This window comes from Salvelinus fontinalis, chromosome 8 (genome assembly GCF_029448725.1).
Source record: "Salvelinus fontinalis isolate EN_2023a chromosome 8, ASM2944872v1, whole genome shotgun sequence".
Lineage (NCBI taxonomy): Eukaryota > Metazoa > Chordata > Actinopteri > Salmoniformes > Salmonidae > Salvelinus > Salvelinus fontinalis.
This window is the reverse complement of record NC_074672.1, coordinates 25,358,484-25,379,821: the sequence shown is the minus strand read 5'-3', so window position 1 is coordinate 25,379,821 and position 21,338 is coordinate 25,358,484. Positions and strand designations below refer to the sequence as shown.

Here is a 21,338-nt window from a genome sequence, read left to right as displayed (position 1 = left end):
CTGACTTGTTGGAAAGGTGGCATCCTATGACGGTGCCACGTTGAAATTCACTGAGCTCTTCAGTAAGGCTATTCTACTGACAATGTTTGTCTATGGAGATGGCCTGGCTGTGTGCTCGATTATATACACCTGTCAGCAACGGGTGTGGCTGAAATGGCCAAATCCACTAATTTGAAGTGGTGTCCACATACTTTTGTATATACAGTGCATTTGGAAATTATTCAGACCCCTTGACGTTTTCCACATGTTGTTATGTTACAGCCTTATTCTAAAATGGATTAAATAAAACATTTCCCCCATCAATCTACACACAATACCCCATAATGACAGAGCAAAATAAATAAATAACAGAAATATCATATTTACTTAAGTATTCAGACCATTTGTTATGGGACTCGAAATTGAGCTGAAGTGCATCCTGTTTCCATTAATCACCCTTGAGATGTTTCTACAACTTGATTAGAGTACACCTGTGGTAAATTCAATTGATTGAATATGATTTGGAAGGCACACACCTGTCTATATAAGGTCCCACAGTTGTCAGTGCATGTCAGAGCAAAAACCAAGCCATGAGGTCGAAGAAATTGTCCGTAGAGCTTCGAGACAGGATTGTGTCGAGGCACAGATCTGGGGAAGGGTACCAAAGAATTTCTGCAGCATTGAAGGTCCCCAAGAACACAGAGCTGGCCACCCGATCAAACTGAGCGATCGGAGGAGGAGGGCCTTGGTCAGGGAGGTGACCAAGAACCCGATGATCACTCTGACAGAGCTCTAGAGTTCCTCTGTGGAGATAGGAGAATCTTCCAGAAGAACAACCAGCTCTGTAGACTTTTATGGTAGATTGGCCAGACGGAACCACTCCTCAGTAAAAGGCAGATGACAGCCCGCTTGGAGTTTGCCAAAAGGCGCCTAAAGGATTCTCTGGTCTGATGAAACCAAGGTTGAATTCTTTAGCCTGAATGCCAAGTGTCACGTCTGGAGGAAACCTGACACCGTTCCTACGGTGAAGCATGGTATTGGCAGCATCATGCTGTGGGGATGTTTTTCAGCAGCAGGGACTGGGAGAGTAGTCAGGATCGAGGGAAAGATGTAGCAAAGTACAGAGAAATGCTTGATAAAAACCTGTTCAGGACCTCAGACTTGGGCGAAGGTTCACCTTCCAACAGGACAATGACCCTAAGCACACAGTCAAGACAACACAGGAGTGGCTTCGGAGTCTCTGCGTGTTCTTGAGTGGCCCAGCCAGAGCCCACTTGAACCCGATCGAACATCTCTGGAGAGACCTGAAAATAGCTCTGTAGCGACACTCCCAATCCAACCTGACAGCTTGAGAGGATCTGCAGAGAAGAATGTACTTATGTAAATGGGATATTACAGTAAAACAAATATATATATACATTTGCTAACATTTCTAAAAACCTGTTTTTGCTTTGTCATTATGGGGTATTGTGTGTAGATTGATGAGGGGAAAAAACATTTGAATACATTTTAGAATAAGGCTGTAATGTAATAAAATGTGGAAAAAGTCAAGGGTGTGAATACTTTCCGAATGCCCTGTATAGTGTATTTTCCTCTCTTCATGGTTGGTTTTTCCTGCGATCAATACTTTGCAGTGGAGGATTGTCGTCTGCACCTTGTTAATCCTTCCAGGTGTGTGTGTGTGTGTGTGTGTGTGTGTGTGTGTGTGTGTGTGTGTGTGTGTGTGTGTGTGTGTGTGTGTGTGTGTGTGTGTGTGTGTGTGTGTGTGTGTGTGTGTGTGTGTGTGTGTGTGTGTGTGTGTGGATTTGCATTGTGCCTCAGCCAACAAACGCCACACACTTATCAATATCATCACCTCTGTTCCGAAATGATACACTCTTCCTGCTGCTCCCCCAACTTCCTCATTGATTTCTAGGAAAATTGTATTGAAAGACATTTGGACATACTAGGACATTCTGTTACACCCTGACCTTAGAGATCCTTTTTATGTCTCTATTTTGGTTGGTCAGGGCGTGAGTTGGGGTGGGCATTCTATGTTTTTGTTCTATGTTTTCTATTTCTATGTGTTTGGCCGGGAGTGGTTCTCAATCAGAGGCAGCTGTCTATCGTTGTCTCTGATTGAGAACCATAATTAGGTAGCCTTTTCCCACCTGTGTTTTGTGGGTAGTTGTTTTCTGTTTTGTGTCTGTACCAGACAGGACTGTTTCGCTTTCGTTCTCCTGTTTGTTGTTTTTGTTCGATTTTGGGTTTTTGGATTAAATCATGAACACTTTAAACGCTGCACCTTGGTCCACTCTTCCTTCAGCCCACGAGAAGTGTTACACATTCATAACATCCGTCTAGATCAGGCCTGGGCAAAGGCTGGCCCGGGGGCCGTATACGGCCCGCGACCTGATTCAATATGGCCCGCGGAATCATGCTCAGATCACTTAAAGAATTTGAGATAGTAAAGTTTTGAATACTCACCTTTTATGTAATGATTGAACTCCCACCGCTTGTGGGACATTTATTTTGAATTCACGTATAAATAACAACTGCATGAGGACAGACAGTGACTGACAGGCTGACACACACGTCATAGTTACAAATAGTAGCTAGCTAGAAATTGCGCAAAAAATAGTTTTTCAAAGAAAAGGAAAGTAGACAATGAATGTAGAGTGTTCCAGCAAGTGTGGACATCGAAATGTTTCTTTATTGAGGTATCAGGGAAAGCTATGTGCTTAGTGTGCAAAGAGAGCATCGCTGTCTTGAAAGACTACAGCTTGTCCCGACTCTTCCAGACGAAGCATTCAGAGAAATATAGGAATATGTCTTCTGAGCAGAGGGCAAGTGCATCGAAAGAGTTGCTTTCTCAGTTGCAAAAGCAGCAAGGACTTTTCACAAAAAACTGCATTCAACAAACAACAGAATTGCGAGAGCTAGCTGTGTACTGTCCCACAAAATTGCTAAACATAGTAAGCCATTCACTGTGGGCGAATTCATTAAAGAATGTTTAATTGACTCTGCAGCAATACTTTGCCCCGACAAGAAAGAGCTGTTTTAATTTTTCCCCCCTGTCAAGACGAACAGTGACACGGCGTGTTGAAGACATCGCAGAGAATATGGAACAACAGTTGAAAGACAAGATAAAGGATTTCACCTATTTCTCTTTGGCCCTGGATGAGAGCCGTGACACGGCGCAGTTGTTAATATTCTTCCGAGGCATAACCCCAGATTTTGAAATTAGAGGAACTTGCTTCAGTGCAGTCAATGAAGAGCACAACCACAGGGAAATATTTATTGGAGGTTAATAAGTGTGTGGCAAAGCTGGGACTGAGTTTATCCAGTGTGACCACTGATGGGTGCCCAAACTTGACAGGAAACAACATTGACATTTTGAAAAGGATACAAGATCAAGTAGCTGAGCTGAACCCAGATGAGAATATTATTTTCCTGCATTGTATTATTCATCAGGAGGTGCTCTGTAAATGTGTTCTGAAAATGAGCCATGTTGTGGATACAGTCACTAAAGTGGTAATATTCATAAGAGCAAAATCTTTAAACCACAGGCAGTTTGTCTCACTGTTGGAGGAGACAGAGTCGGGTCATGCAGATCTCCCCTACCACACAAACATGAGATGGCTAAGTTTGGGGAAGGTGCTTAAAAGGGTGTGAGACCTGAAGTCGAAGATTGCTGAGTGTTTGCAAATGAAAGGAAAATAAGTGGATTTCCCTCAACTGCAAGATAAAGAATGGTTGGCTGATTCACCGTGGACATCATGGCCCCCATGAATGAACTGAATTCCGAACTACAAGGGAAGGGCCTTTTTGCACATCACATGTATACAGCCTTGTCAAAGCCTTCAATGAAAAATTACTCCTCCTGACCCGCCAAGTAGAAGCCAACAATCTCACCCACCTTCCGACACTACTAGTCTTTTCCCTATCAGATAACCAGCAGGAGAAGTATACATCGCTGCTGCATGCTTTGAACAATGAGTTTTCTCGTCATTTTTAGGATTTCAAAGTGTTGGAAAATGACATGCTGTTGGTTTCCTCTCCTTTCACCTTCAATGTGGATAACGCTCCCACTGACCTGCAACTTGAGCTGATCGATCTTCAATCTGATGTAGTGTTTGGAGAACTATTCAAAACAATGTCACTGATGAGGTTCTATGCATCTCTCGATGAACAATACTTTCCAAAGATTAGGAGTCATGCTCAGAAGATGTTTGTACTGTCTGGGTCAACCTATGTATGTGAACAGACATTTTCAGTGATGAAATATAACAAGGCACAGATCATCTCTTACTGACTCTCACCTCTCAGCAATCCTGCGCATAATGACATCAGAAACTGTACCTGACTTCACTGCTTTAGTCAATGCCCATCAGAGACTTCACTCCTCACACTGATTGAGTAGTTTAAATGTCATGTTGAGCTCTCTCTCTCTTTCTTGTGTTTTTGGGCTACCCGTTAACAAGAGTTCTGTCCGTGGTGCTGAATGCATAGTGTACTTTTCCCTCCGTGTAGTTCATTGCATGTTTAATAATGAAAATACCTACTAAAAGGAGAACATGGATGTGGTTTATTTCTGTGCATGTTAAAAAAGTAAATTAAGTAGCATATCTGGATGTGATTTACAGTGTATATACAGTGGGGAGAACAAGTATTTGACACACAGCCGATTTTGCAGCATGTAGAGGTCTGTCGGAATTCTTACTGGTTGGTAGGTGATGAAATACTTATGTCATGCAATAAAATGCAAATTAAATACTTAAAAATTATACAATGTGATTTTCTGGATTTTTGTTTTAGATTCCGTCTCACAGTTAAAGTGTACCTATGATAAAAATGACAGACCTCTACATGCTTTGTAAGTAGGAAAACCTGCGAAATCGGCAGTGTATCAAATACTTGTTCTCCCCACTGTATATATCTGCCAATACAGTCATACACATGATGTATAATCCTATAATATGATTCTGGCCCATGATGGCAAAAATATATTCTAATGTGGCCCTCCATGAAACATAATTGCCCAGGCCTGGTCTAGATCCACCTAGATACTAGTTTGCGTAACACCTGTCATTATCTCATCAAGTTTGAGATAATATTCTCTATTTTGGAACTTCTATTGCATTTATGGCTGTTGACATCAATATGTTGCTCCATGTTCATTAGGAGAGATTAAAAAGAAAACACCACAATTTGCACGGAAGGCTGTAAATGTCTTACTCAGTCTTACCACATGCCCCTGGCCTCTCTAATTTGCTTATGCCTGCATTTACTGTAAAAGGAAATAAAATCATGTCAATTGGTTAAACTGGGATTAATCCTACTGAACATGTTTGAATTGACTAGTCTGAATCTTTGTATTTTAGCCTTCATCTTTAGCAGTCGTACAGTGCTTAATTTCTCTCCTCTTCAAATTTCTCAGAACCAGAATTGTTCAGAATCAATTTAATTTCCAAGCCTAATGTTCCTGATCAGTTTCCATGGCACCCAATAAACATGCTATCCCTTCCTCCCTATTTATAGAGGAGAGAATGCAGTGCTGCTGCTGCTGCTGCTGCTGAAATACCAGCATCCATGTATGTGATGGGAGGAGAAGAAGTGAGGAGGGAGAAAAATGCAGGATGATGGAGGAGGGGAGGGGGCAGGTGGAAGAACGCCGATTTCATCTTAGATTGGAGGGTCTGTTGTTCCCCCGCCCGCCTGCTGCACACTTTAAAGTGAAGAGAACAATTGGCAGAGTCTAGAGAGCTGCCTGGATATGAGCGCAGAGCTGAGCAGAGCAGAGCTGAGCAGAGAGGAAAGGTCCGGTTGCTAACTGCATTAGCTTGAAATGTACTTTCTCAGTTCCGGCCTCTGTGGAAAAAGCACTTCAGATGGCACAAGGGGTCATTTTGTGTCCTCTATTTTTTTTTACATTGGAGTGTGTTGGGGCTAAGCCTAATTGTCTTGGTGAATAAATACTGGGTTGTTTAAGGAGATACATGGGGAAAATGGGACTGCATTTTAAACCATGAACAAGCCTGTGCCTCAGAATATGTTTTTATGTGTGATTGACTTGTTTGAAGGCACGTCAATCATTGGAATTATTGCATTTATGGTCCCATATCGAAAATATTTATTGAGGAGCTTATCAAGATGCCAACAGTGTTGTCCTAGAGCTGGGCCTCCTCCTCATCCATTCTGCTGTGCTTGCCAAACTTCAGCTTCACAGTCCACTTGCGTATTTGTGATATGGAAGAATGATCATGGAAGCATTTTACTCTTCCACCGTGTTGAAAATATAAGCTTTTTACTCTTCTTCCACGTGATGAAAATATAAGCTTTTTACTCTTCTTCCACGTGATGAAAATATAAGCTTTTTACTCTTCTTCCACCGTGATGAAAATATAAGCTTTTTACTCTTCTTCCACCGTGATGAAAATATAAGCTTTTTACTCTTCCTCCACCGTGATGAAAATATAAGCTTTTTACTCTTCTTCCACCGTGATGAAAATATAAGCTTTTTACTCTTCTTCCACCGTGATGAAAATATAAGCTTTTTACTCTTCTTCCACCGTGATGAAAATATAAGCTTTTTACTCTTCTTCCACCGTGATGAAAATATAAGCTTTTTACTCTTCTTCCACCGTGATGAAAATATAAGCTTTTTACTCTTCTTCCACCGTGATGAAAATATAAGCTTTTTACTCTTCTTCCACCGTGATGAAAATATAAGTGCTGCCAGTTAATTCTTTTTTAAAGAGCTTTTCCTCCCATCCTCAATTTGAGGAGCATGGCTCCTGCGCTGGAGTATTGTCCTTGTAAACAGACTCAGGTCCTTGGTTGGATGCAGTGGCAAATATACTGGAAGATATTTGAAGAACTGGAATTGCAAAGAACACCTCGGCTATGTACCCTATGGTAGCTTGCATGGTTTTGTGGTTCCATACAGCTTTGTGACAACTGCTGATGTAAAAAGGTCTTTATGAAATAAATCTGATTGATTGATACAGAATAGAGACAAGTAGGATGGATCTCCACTTCCCAGTTGTTTACCAAACTGATAAACCGAGTCACATATTCACACAAAGTAAAGTATTAGGTTGGATCTTAATTAGCCTGGGCTTAGATCTTTGAACACAGGCTATTTGATGTTGCCTAAGAAAGGGAGTGGTGCTGTTGTATTTCATTAAAGCCCAAAGAGATGTCATTTGGTTGGTCCTGCTTTCTCCTTCCACCCAGGCTGTGATTCATCTGTATTTAGATGAGATGAAAGCATTAGACTGGGATCATTAATAAACAATAAAAACGAATAAAAAGAAGGGCAGCATCTAGGATTGAGCCGTGGGGGTGAAATGGATGCAGACAGACGGGGGGAGGGATACTCTAGGTAGGTAGATAGACAATAAACCCTTGTCTGCATTGTTCCAAATTGGATTCTCTCCCTAACCGACACATAACAACGTAACCAGTTAATGTGGGTTTATATGATTGTAATTGAAAAGGCGTTAAACGTCAGATTAAATGCAGGGCCTTTTAGATCACTCACTTTAAGTTGATTAATGTGCTAACGATATAGGCCAGTGTGTTATAGATATTCATTTTTTCGTCATAGATTTCTAGTACGGACATAGGCCTGTACTGACTGCCATCCAGTTCATCTACAAAGAAGACGAGCCTAACTTTATGTCCTTGTCAGGCATCAGCGTATTCACTCAGGATGTCAGGATTGTTAAGCTAAGAAGTGTGTGTAAACCTAACTCATTGTGGTAACTGTGACGGAAGAAGACATACATATAGGCCTATAGTGAGTCAGTGATGTCAGCTATCAGATACTTGCAGCCTCCAGTGTGATTGAGTGCCATAGGTACAGTAGCTGAGAATCTGTTGACATTCACCTAGCAGCATCTCGTCAGAATGCTGATTACACACTGCTCTGCTTGACCTCAATAGGACATGCTGCCATGACCCCTTCCACTCCCCGTGACTGATGACCCAGCGACCCCTCCAGCCCCTCTCCATTCAGCCCTCTCTATCTCCTCTCCACTGCCCAATGACATTTGTTACCTTTAGGTACAGTGTGACAGCAGTCACAATTTAATGACAATCTGCTACAATTTCTACATATGGACACCGGTGCTGTACTTAGATCCTGTCCTTGTCTTGATGCCTTCCACTGTGCCATGCTGTAGGGTAGGGCTGCACCTGGGTCCAATCAACAGCAGAACAGTTAGTTAGGGACCGCCTGTATCTCTCTATCCACATAAACTCATCAATAATGCACAGGTCAATTTGCAAGTGAAAGAAGATAACCGTGCTGCTGGGCAGCCAGCATGTGGGCAGAGGGTGACTGACAGGTCCTGTTGGGTATACATGTTGGGGGGTTTGGCTGTCTGTTGTTCCTTGTGGAAAGATGGAGGAGCAGCCAGGTTCTTTGTGTTGTCTGCACTACGGTATGACTATGATCCCTTCTTGCTGTTAATGACTACAGAAATGTACACAAAGTATGCACACCTAACTGCCTATGGCATTCTGTTTAATTTGGTCCTCTCTGAAGAGGCCGTGCATATACTCTGTGTACAAAACATTATCAACACTGTTCTTTCCATGACAGACTGACCAGGTGAATCCAGGTAAAAGCTATGATCCCTTATTGATGTCACCTGTTAAATCCATTTCAGTCAGTGTAGAGGAAGGGGAGGAGACCGGTTAAAGAAGGATTTTTAAGCCTTGATACAATTGAGACATGGATTGTGTATGTGTGCCATTCAGAGGGTGAATGGGCAAGACAAAAGATTGAAGTGCTTTTGAACAGGATATGGTAGTAGGTGCCAGGCGCACCAGTTTGAGTGTGTGAAGAACTGCAATGCTGCTGGGTTTTTCACTCAACAGTTTCCCGTGTGTATCAAGAATGGTCCACCACCCTAAGGACATTGAGTCATCTTGACACAACTATGGGAAGCATTGGAGTCAACATGGGCCAGCATCCCCGTGTAACCTTTCGACACCTTTGAGAGACCATGCCCCAAAGAAATGAGGCTGTTCTGAGGGAAAAGGGGGTGGGGGGTGCAACTCAATATTTATGTTTTATACACTCAGTGTAGGTTTCATCATTATTGATCGTGACATATAGGTTACATCACTATTGATCGTGACATCTAGTTTTCATCATTATTGATCGTGACTATGCGCTGTCCACTTATCATGCAAAATTTAAGGGGGCTCCGGACGATTTGTAAAACATTCCCCGGAAGGAGGTTGTGTTAGGCCTAAACATCGCCTGAAAAACCAACTTACAGTTAGTTCTCTTCAGACTGTTTCATCACTGCCCTTGTTAGTGAATCAGTGTAGTTTGAGTCTGTTTTTGTGTGTATTCCCTTCATGTTGCTCAATCAAAAAAAATACTGATACAGATTGTAGTGATAGCAGGCTATATGACGCATGTGTACGGTTGTGTGTGCATGATATATGACGCATGTGTACGGTTGTGTATGCATGATATATGATGCATGTGTACGGTTGTGTGTGCATGTTATATGACGCATGTGTACGGTTGTGTGTGCATGTTATATGACGCATGTGTACGGTTGTGTATGCATGATATATGATGCATGTGTACGGTTGTGTGTGCATGTTATATGACGCATGGGTACGGTTGTGTATGCATGATATATGATGCATGTGTACGGTTGTGTGTGCATAATATATGACGCATGTGTACGGTTGTGTGTGCATGATATATGACGCATGTGTACGGTTGTGTGTGCATGATATATGACGCATGTGTACGGTTGTGTGTGCATGATATATGATGCATGTGTCCGGTTGTGTGTGCATGATATATGATGCATGTGTACGGTTGTGTGTGCATGATATATGATTTGTGTGTGTTTACGGTTGTGTGTGCATGATATATAATGTGTGTGTACGGATTAGGGTTGCACATTTTGGGGAATATTTAGAGGTGAAACTTTCCGTGGGAATTAACGGGAATATATGGGAATTAACGGAAATATATGCAAATTAATATTAATACAATTTAAATGTAGATCTTTTTTGCACTGGATATATTTACCTTATCATAAGTAGACAAAATTGCAAATTATTAAATCCTTCCAATAGAAAAATATATATATATATTTAGTTACGAATTGAACTTTAATTAAATGAGTTGACTCTTCACATGGGATGATTTCACTTAACAACAAAAGAAAGGGAATATTGAATGATCCCCAATGATCGATCGCATCTCCCAAAAACGTTTTCAACATTCATCTGTAAAATGATAGTCTAGAAACTAAAGCTTTGGTGGTCTTCCTCTCAGGCTTCCATGTCTTCTCCCTGGACCTCCTCAATGTCCACCTCTTGAACATCAGACTCTGAGGCCTCATCTTCACTGTCACTTTCCAACCGTGTTGAGGATGGCTCGTTGTCAGGCTCTAAAAGCCTCACATTTGCCTGGATGGCCACCAATTTTTCAACCCTTGTATTGGTCAGCCTGTTGTGTGCTTTGGTGTGTGTGTTCCCAAACAAGGACCAGTTGCGCTCCGAGGTGGCTGGTGTTGGTGGGATTTGGAGGATGATGGAGGCAACAGGGGAAAGAGCCTCAGATCCACAAAGTCCCTTCCACCAGGTGGCTGATGAGATATGTTGGCACGACTGCCATATTGCATCTCCATCCCAAAGCCCTTGCTTGGAAGTGTACTTCGCCAGACTGCCAAGAACCTTGCCCTCATCCAGGCCAAGGTGGCGAGACATGGTAGTGATGACACCAAAGGCCTTGTTGATCTCTGCACCAGACAGGATGCTCTTGCCAGCATACTTGGGGTCCAACATGTACGCTGCGGTGTGTATGGGCTTCAGGCAGGAGTCTTCATGTTTTTTGATGTATTTCAGAACTACAATTTCCTCTGCTTGGAGCAACAGTGAAGTGGGCAGGGCAGTACGGATTCTTTCTCTTACATCTGCAAGCAGAGTCTGAACATCAGACAGGATTGCATTGTCTCCCTCAATCCGTGCAATGGCTACTGCTATAGGTTTCAGGAGTTACAGGCTGCTTACCACTTTCTCCCAAAATACATCATCCAGGAGGATCCTCTTGATGGGGCTGTCCATATCGGCACACTGTGATATGGTCATTTCTTGGAGAGACTCCTTCCTCTCCAGGAGACTGTCAAACATGATGACAACAGGTGTTGCTGGGCAGCTTCAATGTGGTGCTCTTATTCTTCTCACTTTGCTTGGTGAGGTAGATTGCTGCTATAACTTGATAACTCTTCACATACCTAACCATTTCCTTGGCTCTCTCTTCCTTGGCTCATCCATTGTTTTCAGTGCCATGATGTCCTTAAGGAGCTCAGAACATGAGAACATATGAAAGCTGGTGGTTCCTTTTAACATGAGTCTTCAATATTCCCAGGTAAGAAGATTTAGGTTGTAGTTATTATAGGAATTATAGAACTATTTCTCTCTATACCATTTGTATTTCATTAACCTTTGACTATTGGATGTTCTTATAGGCACTCTAGTATTGCCAGCGTAACAGTATAGCTTCCATCCCTCTCCTCGCTCCTACCTGGGCTCGAACCAGGAAGACAACAACAACAGCCACCCTCGAAGCAGCGTTACCCATGCAGAGCAAGAGGAACAACTACTCCAAGTCTCAGAGCGGGTGACATTTGAAACGCTATTAGCGCGCACCCCGCTAACTAAACTAGCTAGCCATTTCACATCGGTTACACCAGCCTAATCTCGGGAGTTGATAGAATTGAAGCACAGCGAAGAGCTTTTGGCAAAACGCAGGAAAGTGCTGTTTGAATGAATGCTTACGAGCCTGCTGCTGCCTACCACTGCTCAGTCAGACTGCTCTATCAAATCATAGACTTAGTTATAACATAATAACACACAGAAATACGAGCCTTAGGTCATTAATATGGTCGAATCCGGAAATTATCATCTCGAAAACAAGACGTTTATTCTTTCAGTGAAATACGGAACTGTTCCGTATTTTATCTAACGGGTTGCATCCATAAGTCTAAATATTCCTGTTACATTGCACAACCTTCAAATTTATGTCAGAATTACGTAAAATTCTGGCAAATTAGGCGGCCCAAACTGTTGCATATACAGTGACTCTGCGTGCAATGAACGCAAGAGAAGTGACACAATTTCACCTGGTTAATATTGCCTGCTAACCTGGATTTCTTTTAGCTAAATATGCAGGTTTAAAAATATATACTTCTGTGTATTGATTTTAAGAAAGGCATTGATGTTTATGGTTAGGTACACATTGGAGCAACGATACGCACCGCATCGATTATATGCAACGCAGGACACGCTAGATAAACTAGTAATATCATCAACCATGTGTAGTTAACTAGTGATTATGATTGATTGATTGATTGTTTTTTACAAGATAAATTTAATGCTAGCTAGCAAATTACCTTGGCTTCTACTGCATTGTTTGTGGGTGATTGTTGCCGTGTCTGTGTTTCTTCGCCACACGATACTGTTTTCGTTCGTTTGTTCACGTCGTTTATTGTTTTGTATTTTGTCAAGTGTCTTTCGTCTTTGTTGCTATAATTAAAATATGTATTCAAACCACGCTGCGCTTTGGTCCAATCCTTGCTCCTCCTCAGACGAGGAGGAAGACGAGCGTTACAGAATCACCCACCACAAAAGGACCAAGCAGCGTGGTAACGGGCAGCAACAGCAGCAGCAGCAGCGGCCAAAATCTCAGGACTCCTGGACATGGGCGGAGATTTTAAACGGAGAAGGACCCTGGGCACAGGCTGGGGAATATCGTCGCCCCAAAGCTGAGCTGGAGGGAGCGAAAGCTGAGCGGCGGCGATATGAGGAGGCAGCGCGACAGGTACAAGAGGCAGCCCCAGATTTTCTTTTTGGGGGGGGGCCTAAAGAGGAATGTGGCTAAGCCAGGTAGCAGACCTGAGCTCACTCCTCGTGCTTATTATAAGCAGCGCGTTACTGGTCAGGCACCGTGTTAAGCGCACGGTGTCGCCAGTACGTGCCCATAGCCCGGTGCGCTATAGGGCAGCCCCCCGAAAGTGTCATGTGAGTGTGGGCATCCAGCCAGGGCGTATTTTGCCTGCTCAGCGCGTCTGGTCTCCGGTACGCCGTTTCGGTCCAGGGTATCCTGCGCCGGCTCTGCGTGCTGTGTCTCCGGGGCGCTGGGAGGGTGCAGTGCATTCTATGCCTGCGCTCCGCTCGTACCGGGCAAATGTGGGAGTGGAGCCTAAGGGCGAGGTGCGCGTAGTAGGTACTAGATCTCCAGTGCTCACCCACAGCCCGGTTCAACCTGTGCCTGCACTCTGGAGGGTCCGGGCTAGAGTAGTATTCCAGCCTGGGGGAGGGGTGTCAGGGCTGCGCACCAGAGCTCCAGTGCTCCCCCACAGCCCGGTCCTTCAGGTGCCTCCTCCTAACACCAAGCCTCCTGTAGGTCTCCCCAGCCTGGTGGGTCCTGTGGCAGCCCCACGCACCAGGCTGTCTCTCCGTCTCCTCCCTACAGGTGTGGCCGTCTGCCCAGCACCGCCTGCACTGCCCATCTGCCCAGCGCCGTCTGAGCTGCCCGTCTGCCCAGCGCCGCCTGCACTGCCCGTCTGCCCAACGGCGTCTGTCCAGCGCCGTCTGAGCTGCCCGTCTGTCCTGAGCCTTCAAAGCCGCCCGTCTGTCCTGAGCCTTCAGAGCCGCCCGTCTGTCCTGAGCCTTCAGAGCCATCCGTCAGTCAGGAGCCGCCAGAGCCGTCCGTCAGTCAGGAGCAGCCAGAGCCGCCCACCAGTCAGGAGCAGCCAGAGCCGCCCGCCAGTCAGGAGCAGCCAGAGCCGCCCGCCAGTCAGGAGCAGCCAGAGCCGTCAGTCAGCCAGGATCTGCCAGAGACGTCAGTCAGCCAGGATCTGCCAGAGCCGTCAGTCAGCCAGGATCTGCCAGAGCCGTCTGTCAGCCAGGATCTGCCAGAATCGTCAGTCAGCCAGGAGCTGCCAGAGCTACCTGTCACGCCGGCGATGCCGTAATTCCCCCTCAGTCCGGTGCTACCCCTCAGTCCGGTGCTGCCCCTCAGTCCGGTGCTGCCCCTCAGTCCGGTGCTGCCTCAGTCCGGTGGGGTTAATTTGGAGGGTCACCATTATGAGGAGGCCACGGAAGCGGGGATTAACTATGGTGGGGTGGGGACCAGCGCCAGAGCCGCCACCGTGGACAGATGCCCACCCAGACCCTCCACCATTGGTTCAGGTTTTACGGCCGGAGTCCGCACCTTGAGGGGGGGGTGTACTGTCACGTTCCTGACCTTATTTCCCTTTATTTAGTATGGTCATGGCGTCAGTGGGGGTGGGCAGTCTGTTATTTGTTTCTGTGTTTAGGTTTGTTCGTTTGGCCTAATATGGTTCTCAATCAGAGGCAGGTGTTTGTCATTGTCTCTGATTGGGAACCATATTAAGGTAGGCTGTTTTCACTGTTTGTTTGTGGGTGATTGTTGCCGTGTCTGTGTTTGTTCGCCACACGGTACTGTTTTCGTTCGTTTGTTCACGTCGTTTATTGTTTTGTATTTTGTCAAGTGTCTTTCGTCTACGTTGCTATAATTAAAATATGTATTCAAACCACGCTGCGCTTTGGTACGATCTTTGCTCCTCCTCAGATGAGGAGGAAGACGAGCGTTACACTGACAAGGTAAAAATCTGTCGTTCTGCCCCTGGTCCTGTGGCAGCACATCATTGACCAAAGCCTGGAAAACAGTGAGTTGGTGAGCCCAAATGGCATGACATGGTACTCATAATGTCCACTGGCTGTGTTGAAGGCTGTTTTCCACTCATCCCCCTCACGTATCCGAACCAGGTGGTAGGCATTCCGAAGGTCCGACTTTGAAAACATGGTAGCCCCCTGGAGAGATTCAAACGGCGAGGAGAGGAGAGGTAGGGAGTAACGATTTTTGACAGTGATATCGTTAAGTCCCCGGTAGTCAATGCGCGGGCGACGGGTCTTGTCCTTCTTCTCCACAAAGAAAAACCCTGCGCCGGCAGGAGATGCAGAAGGACGGACAGACCCAGTGGCCAGAGACTCCTCTATGTCCTCCTCCATAGCTTTGGTCTCTGGTCCGGCCAGAGAATTCAACCGACTCCGAGGTGGTGTAGTGCCTGGGGGTACGTCAATGGCACAATTATAAGGGCGGTGCAGGGGAAGGGAAGTAGCACGTGCCTTACTGAACACTTCCAGGAGGTCATAGTATTCAGTAGGAATAGCAGAGACATCCACAGTCTTGCTAACACCCTGAGGAGGATGACTTGGGGACAGCTGTGCTGCTTGAAGGCAGTGGGAATGGCAAAAAGGGCTCCAACCCAGGATGGAGCTTGAGGTCCAGTCAATCACAGGATTGTGTTTTTGTAGCCAGGAAAATCCCAAAACAACCAGAACATGGGGAGATGCAATGAGGAGGAACTGTATGGTCTCACTGTGGTTACCAGAAACCTGTAATTGTGTGTTTATTAATCCAAAGGGTAGGCAAGAGAATGGTCGTGGACAGGCAAAAAAGGTCAAAACCAGATCAGAGTCCAGGAGGTAAAGAGTGGCAGACAGGATTGTGGTCAAGGCAGGCAGAATGGTCAGGCAGGCGGGTACATAGTCCAGAAACAGGCAAGGGTCAAAACCGGGACGACAAGAAAAAGGCAAATGCAAAAAGCATGAGAACGGGAAAAACGCTGGTTGACTTGGAAACATACAAGACGAACTGGCACAGAGAGACAGGAAACACAGGGATAAATACACTGTCACAGAGAGACAGGAAACACAGGGATAAATACACTGGCACAGAGAGACAGGAAACACAGGGATAAATACATTGGGGAAAACAAGCAACACCTGGAGTGTCACGCCCTGGCCTTAGTATTCTTGGTTTTCTTTATTATTTTAGTTAGGTCAGGGTGTGACATGGGGAATGTTTTTGTTTTGTTGGTTTTGGGTGTTGTTTATGGTAAAGGGGTTGTGTATAGTATATGGGTTTGTGTGGAGTACATGTTTCTAGTATTGTCTATGTATGTTTAGTTGTCTAGGAGAGTCTATGGTTACCTGAATGAGTTCCCAATTAGAGACAGCTGATTTCGGTTGTCTCTGATTGGGAGCCTTATTTAGGGTAGCCATAGGCTCTCATTGGTTGTGGGTATTGTCTATGTAAAACGTTTGTAGCCTGTATGTATGTGCACAACGTTTGTAGCTTCACGGTCGTTTTGTTGTTTTGTTAGTTTGTATAGAGTTTTGTGTCGTGTTCATCTTCGTGTTGTTAAATAAAAGAAGATGGCTTATTTTCCAACTGCTGCATTTTGGTCCGTCAATCCGCCACACGATCGTGACAGAATTACCCACCATAGGACCAAGCGGCATGGAAGGCGGCAACAGGACCTACCTACACAGGATTTCTGGAGATGGGAGGAAATTCTAGACGGGAGAGGACCCTGGTCACAGCCAGGGGAATATCACTGCCCCAAGGCAGAGAGGGAGGCAGCACGGCGACACGGGAGGAAGCCCAAGAGACAGCACAAAATTTTTTTTGGAGGGGGGCACTTGGAGCAGTCGGCGAAGTTGAGGGGTGAGTCTGAGTGTGTCGAGGAGTTATTGGACAGATTGGAGGAGAGTGAACGAAGGGGAGATTATGAGACATTCGAAGAGTTGTTGACGAAATTGGAGGAGAGTGAAGAGAGAGAGCTGTTGGTTTGGCAGAGTATGCAATGCATTCTCCCTGAGGAGCGTATTAGCTGTCCGATGCCACCTGTGTCAGTTCCTCGTACTCAGCCTGAAACTCGTGTTAAAGTTCCGGAAGATTTGATGCCGGCTATACACACCAGGTCTCCAGTACACCTTCACAACCCGGTGTGTCCTGTTCCTACTTTTTTCACTCATCCTGAGATGCATGTCCCCAGCCCTGTACCACTAGTTCCGGCACCAAGCACTAGGTCTAAGGTGCGTCTCCAGAGCCCTTTACGCACTGTTCCTGCTCCCCGCACTAGCTTTGAGGTGCGTGTTTCCAGCCCATTACCACCAGTGCCTACACCACGCATCAAGCTTCCTGGGTGTCTCCAGAGCCCTGTTGTTCCTCCACGTACTAGCCCTGTGGTGCGTGTCTCCAGCACATTACCACCAGTGCCTACACCACGCACCAAGCCCTCTGTGTGTCTCCAGAGTCCTGTACGCACTGTTCCTTCTCCCCGTACTCGCCCTGATGTGCGGGTCCTCAGCCCGGTACCACCAGTACCGGTACCACGCACAAGGCCTATAGTACGCCTTGAGAGTCCAGTGTGCCCTGTTGTTGCTCCCCGCACTAGCCTTGAGATGCGTGTCCCTAGCCAGGTACCACCAGTTCCGGCACCACGCACTAGGCCTAATGTGCGTCTCCAGGGTCCAGTATGCCCTGTTCCTTCTCCCCGCACTAGCCCTGAGATGCGTGTCCCCAGCCCGGTGCTACCAGTCCCGGCACCACGCACCAGGCCTACAGTGCGCCTCAGCCGGCAGGAGTCTGCCGTCTGCACAGCGATGACTGAACTGCCCGTCTGCCAAGCGCCATCTGAGCCATCCGTCTCCCCAGCGCCATCTGAGCCATCCGTCTCCCCAGCGCCATCTGAGCCATCCGTCTGCAATGAGCCTGCAAAGCCGCCCGTCTGCCATGAGCCTGCAAAGCCGCCCGTCTGCCATGAGCCCACTGAGCCGTCCGCCAGACAGGAGCCGCTAGAGCCGCCAGCCAGACAGGAGCCGCTAGAGCCGTCCGTCAGACAGGATCTGCCAGAGCCGTCAACCAGACAGGATCTGCCAGAGCCGTCAACCAGACAGGATCTGCCAGAGCCGCCAACCAGACAGGATCTGCCAGAGCCGCCAATCAGACAGGAGCAGCCAGATCAGTCAGTCAGCCATGAGCAGCCAGATCCGTCAGCCAGCCATGAGCAGCCAGATCCGTCAGCCAGCCATGAGCAGCCAGATCCGTCAGCCAGCCATGAGCAGCCAGATCCGTCAGCTAGCCATGAGCAGCCAGATCCGTCAGCTAGCCATGAGCAGCCAGATCCGTCAGCTAGCCATGAGCAGCCAGATCCGTCAGCTAGCCATGAGCAGCCAGATCCGTCAGTTAGCCAAGAGCAGCCAGATCCGTCAGTTAGCCATGAGCAGCCAGATCCGTCAGCTAGCCATGAGCAGCCAGATCCGTCAGCTAGCCATGAGCAGCCAGATCCGTCAGCTAGCCATGAGCAGCCAGATCCGTCAGCCAGCCATGAGCAGCCAGATCCGTCAGCTAGCCATGAGCAGCCAGATCCGTCAGCCAGCCATGAGCAGCCAGATCCGTCAGCTAGCCATGAGCAGCCAGATCCGTCAGCTAGCCATGAGCAGCCAGATCCGTCAGCCAGCCATGAGCAGCCAGATCCGTCAGCCAGCCATGAGCAGCCAGATCCGTTAGCCAGCCATGAGCAGCCAGATCTGTCAGCCAGCCATGGGCCGTCCCTCAGTCCGGAGCTGCAGTCCCTCAGTCCGGAGCTGCCATTCCTCAGTCCGGAGCTGCCATTCCTCAGTCCGGAGCTGCCCCTTACCCTGGTACTGCCCCTTACCCTGGTGCTGCCCCTTACCCTGGTGCTGCCACTTACCCTGGTGCTGCCCCTTACCCTGGTGCTGCCCCTTACCCTGGTGCTGCCCCTGACCCTGGTACTGCCCCTGACCCTGGTACTGCCCCTTACCCTGGTACTGGCCCTTAGTTCGGAGCTGTCCCTTAGTCCGGAACTGCCCTTTAATGCAATGGGGTTAATGTGGAGGGGGGTCGTTTGGAGGAAGCCTAGGAGGTGTTTAGGTACTGTGGTGACGTGGGGACCGCGACCAGAGCCGGAGCCGCCACCGTGGAGGGAAGCCCACCCAGACCCTCCCCTAGACTGTGTATGGTGCGCCCGGAGTTCGCGCCTCAAGGGGGGGGGTTATGTCACGCCCTGGCCTTAGTATTCTTGGTTTTCTTTATTATTTTAGTTAGGTCAGGGTGTGACATGGGGAATGTTTTTGTTTTGTTGGTTTTGGGTGTTGTTTATGGTAAAGGGGTTGTGTATAGTATATGGGTTTGTGTGGAGTACATGTTTCTAGTATTGTCTATGTATGTTTAGTTGTCTAGGAGAGTCTATGGTTACCTGAATGAGTTCCCAATTAGAGACAGCTGATTTCGGTTGTCTCTGATTGGGAGCCTTATTTAGGGTAGCCATAGGCTCTCATTGGTTGTGGGTAATTGTCTATGTAAAACGTTTGTAGCCTGTATGTATGTGCACAACGTTTGTAGCTTCACGGTCGTTTTGTTGTTTTGTTAGTTTGTATAGAGTTTTGTGTCGTGTTCATCTTCGTGTTGTTAAATAAAAGAAGATGGCTTATTTTCCAACTGCTGCATTTTGGTCCGTCAATCCGCCACACGATCGTGACATGGAGGGGGTGGAGACAATAACGAGGACAGGTGAAACAGATCAGGGCGTGACAGACCCTTTGCAACCCTAGTACGGATGTGTGCAGGATATATGATGTGTGTGTACGGTTGTGTGTGCATGATATATGATGTGTGTGTACGGTTGTGTGTGCATGATATATGATGTGTGTACGGTTGTGTGTGCATGATATATGATGTGTGTGTACGGTTGTGTGTGCATGATATACTGTATAATGTGTGTGTACGGTTGCATGTGTATGATATATGATGTGTGTGTACGGTTGTGTGTGCATGATACATGGTGTGTGTTTATGGTCGTGTGTGTGTGTGTGTGTGTGTGTGTGTGTGTGTGTGTGTGTGTGTGTGTGTGTGTGTGTGTGTGTGTGTGTGTGAATGATATATGATGTGTGCACATGTGTGTTGCGGATGTGTGAGACTATAAGTGCTTGTACACGCTCATACTGCAAGTGAAAGACTTCATAACAAGTTCTAAAGTGCAGTGGATGGGTCTGTTGGAGGGGAAGGCTGTATCTTGACTGTCTGTCTATTGTGTTGCCTGAAAGGCAGCTATCTGCAGCACTCTGGACCTCATTAGTGGGAGTGCCGGGCTCTCAGATCCTCTTTGCTCTGTGCTGCAACCAGAGGAGCCTCACTGACACAAGTCAAACTAACAGGATTGGAATGAATGTAGATTGAATGTAGAATCATCTCTGATATGGAAATTAAGATAGGGGCCTTAACCCTTATGGTGTCATTAGGCTGGTCGGTTTTTGGCCTTGGTTTGGCTCCGGTCATGGAGCCTCAGCTGGACTTCTAATGCTTAATTAATCTAACGCTCCGTATGCATGGTGTATAGGCCTGCTGCTAAAGGCTTCTGGACCTGGTAGATGGAGTTGTTATTGTATTTCGTCTGTAGTCCTCGGTCTGCTGTGCTCTTTGCCTTAATGCAGTGACTAAAAAGGGAGAGCTACTGTAATGACTGATGCGTATCACTTTGCTGTATTGCAAATGTGCAACGACAGGCTGCCTTTGAATTTTGTCCATAGTCTCATACTCATAATAGTAAATTGTTGGCGGTTATGTTGTTTGATTTATTTACAACATAACGCTCAGCAGTCCAGACATGCATTCATTTTCTTACTGCAAGGTGTCATCCACTCCGTCAGTAGACCATTTAGGTAGTCTCCTGACACAGACAGGGAGCCTCAGTCCACCTCTTTTGGCAACCTCTCTGATGTCTGAGGTCCGATCCGTCACATGTACCTCTGATATCTTCCAATCTCTTTATTTTCTCCCTCTTCCAACTGTCTTAGCTGTCCATGGAATGACATGACAATCTCTCCCCACTCTTTCTCTCTTTCGCCCTCTCCCTGTCTTTTTCTGTCAGGATGAGACTTCAGTGAGCAGTGAGGACTTTGATATGAGCGACCCCACATGGATATCAGCTGATCACGGCCCTGCTTCAGACCTGAGTCCCCCGAACCGCAGAGAGAGAATGCACAGCCCACAGAACGCACACATTAAGGAGGAGGACGGTAAGAAAGAGCTATTATTGCTGCTTTCTTTCTCCTCTCTCTCTCTCTCTCTCTTTCTCTTTCTCTTTCTCTTTCTCTTTCTCTTTCTCTCTTTCTCTTTCTCTTTCTCTTTCTCTCTTTCTCTTTCTCTCTCTCTCTGTGTGTGAGCACAACACACTCATCGGTATCCCCTTTCTTCAGACTCTTACCCATCTCTCTGACTCCCTCTCTCTCCTCTGATCTCCCCTCTCAGCTCTCTCTCTTTTATTGAAATGAAATCCCTCATAGGTGTGGTTGGTGGGGGAAACTGAGAACTTTGAAGAAAGCGATTTGTGTACAGCTGCTATAAAGATACAGTACAATTAGCTGTTCAACACTGTACCCACAATAACATGCACTCCTCACACTAAGTCAGTCAGTGTGTTAGTTAGGCTGGTAGA

At 46.5% G+C, this 21,338-nt stretch overlaps 1 protein-coding gene across 2 annotated transcripts in view; it reads left to right on the top strand.

Moving 5' to 3' along the window:
* The window catches only part of LOC129860958 (nucleolar protein 4-like), a 185,934-nt gene that overhangs the window by 102,858 nt on the left and 61,738 nt on the right, over positions 1-21,338 (top strand). For both annotated transcript variants that reach the window (XM_055931928.1, XM_055931927.1), the window contains exon 5: positions 20,772-20,919. In XM_055931928.1, coding sequence (XP_055787903.1) covers positions 20,772-20,919 — 148 coding nt within the window. The remainder of the gene's footprint in view (positions 1-20,771; positions 20,920-21,338) is intronic.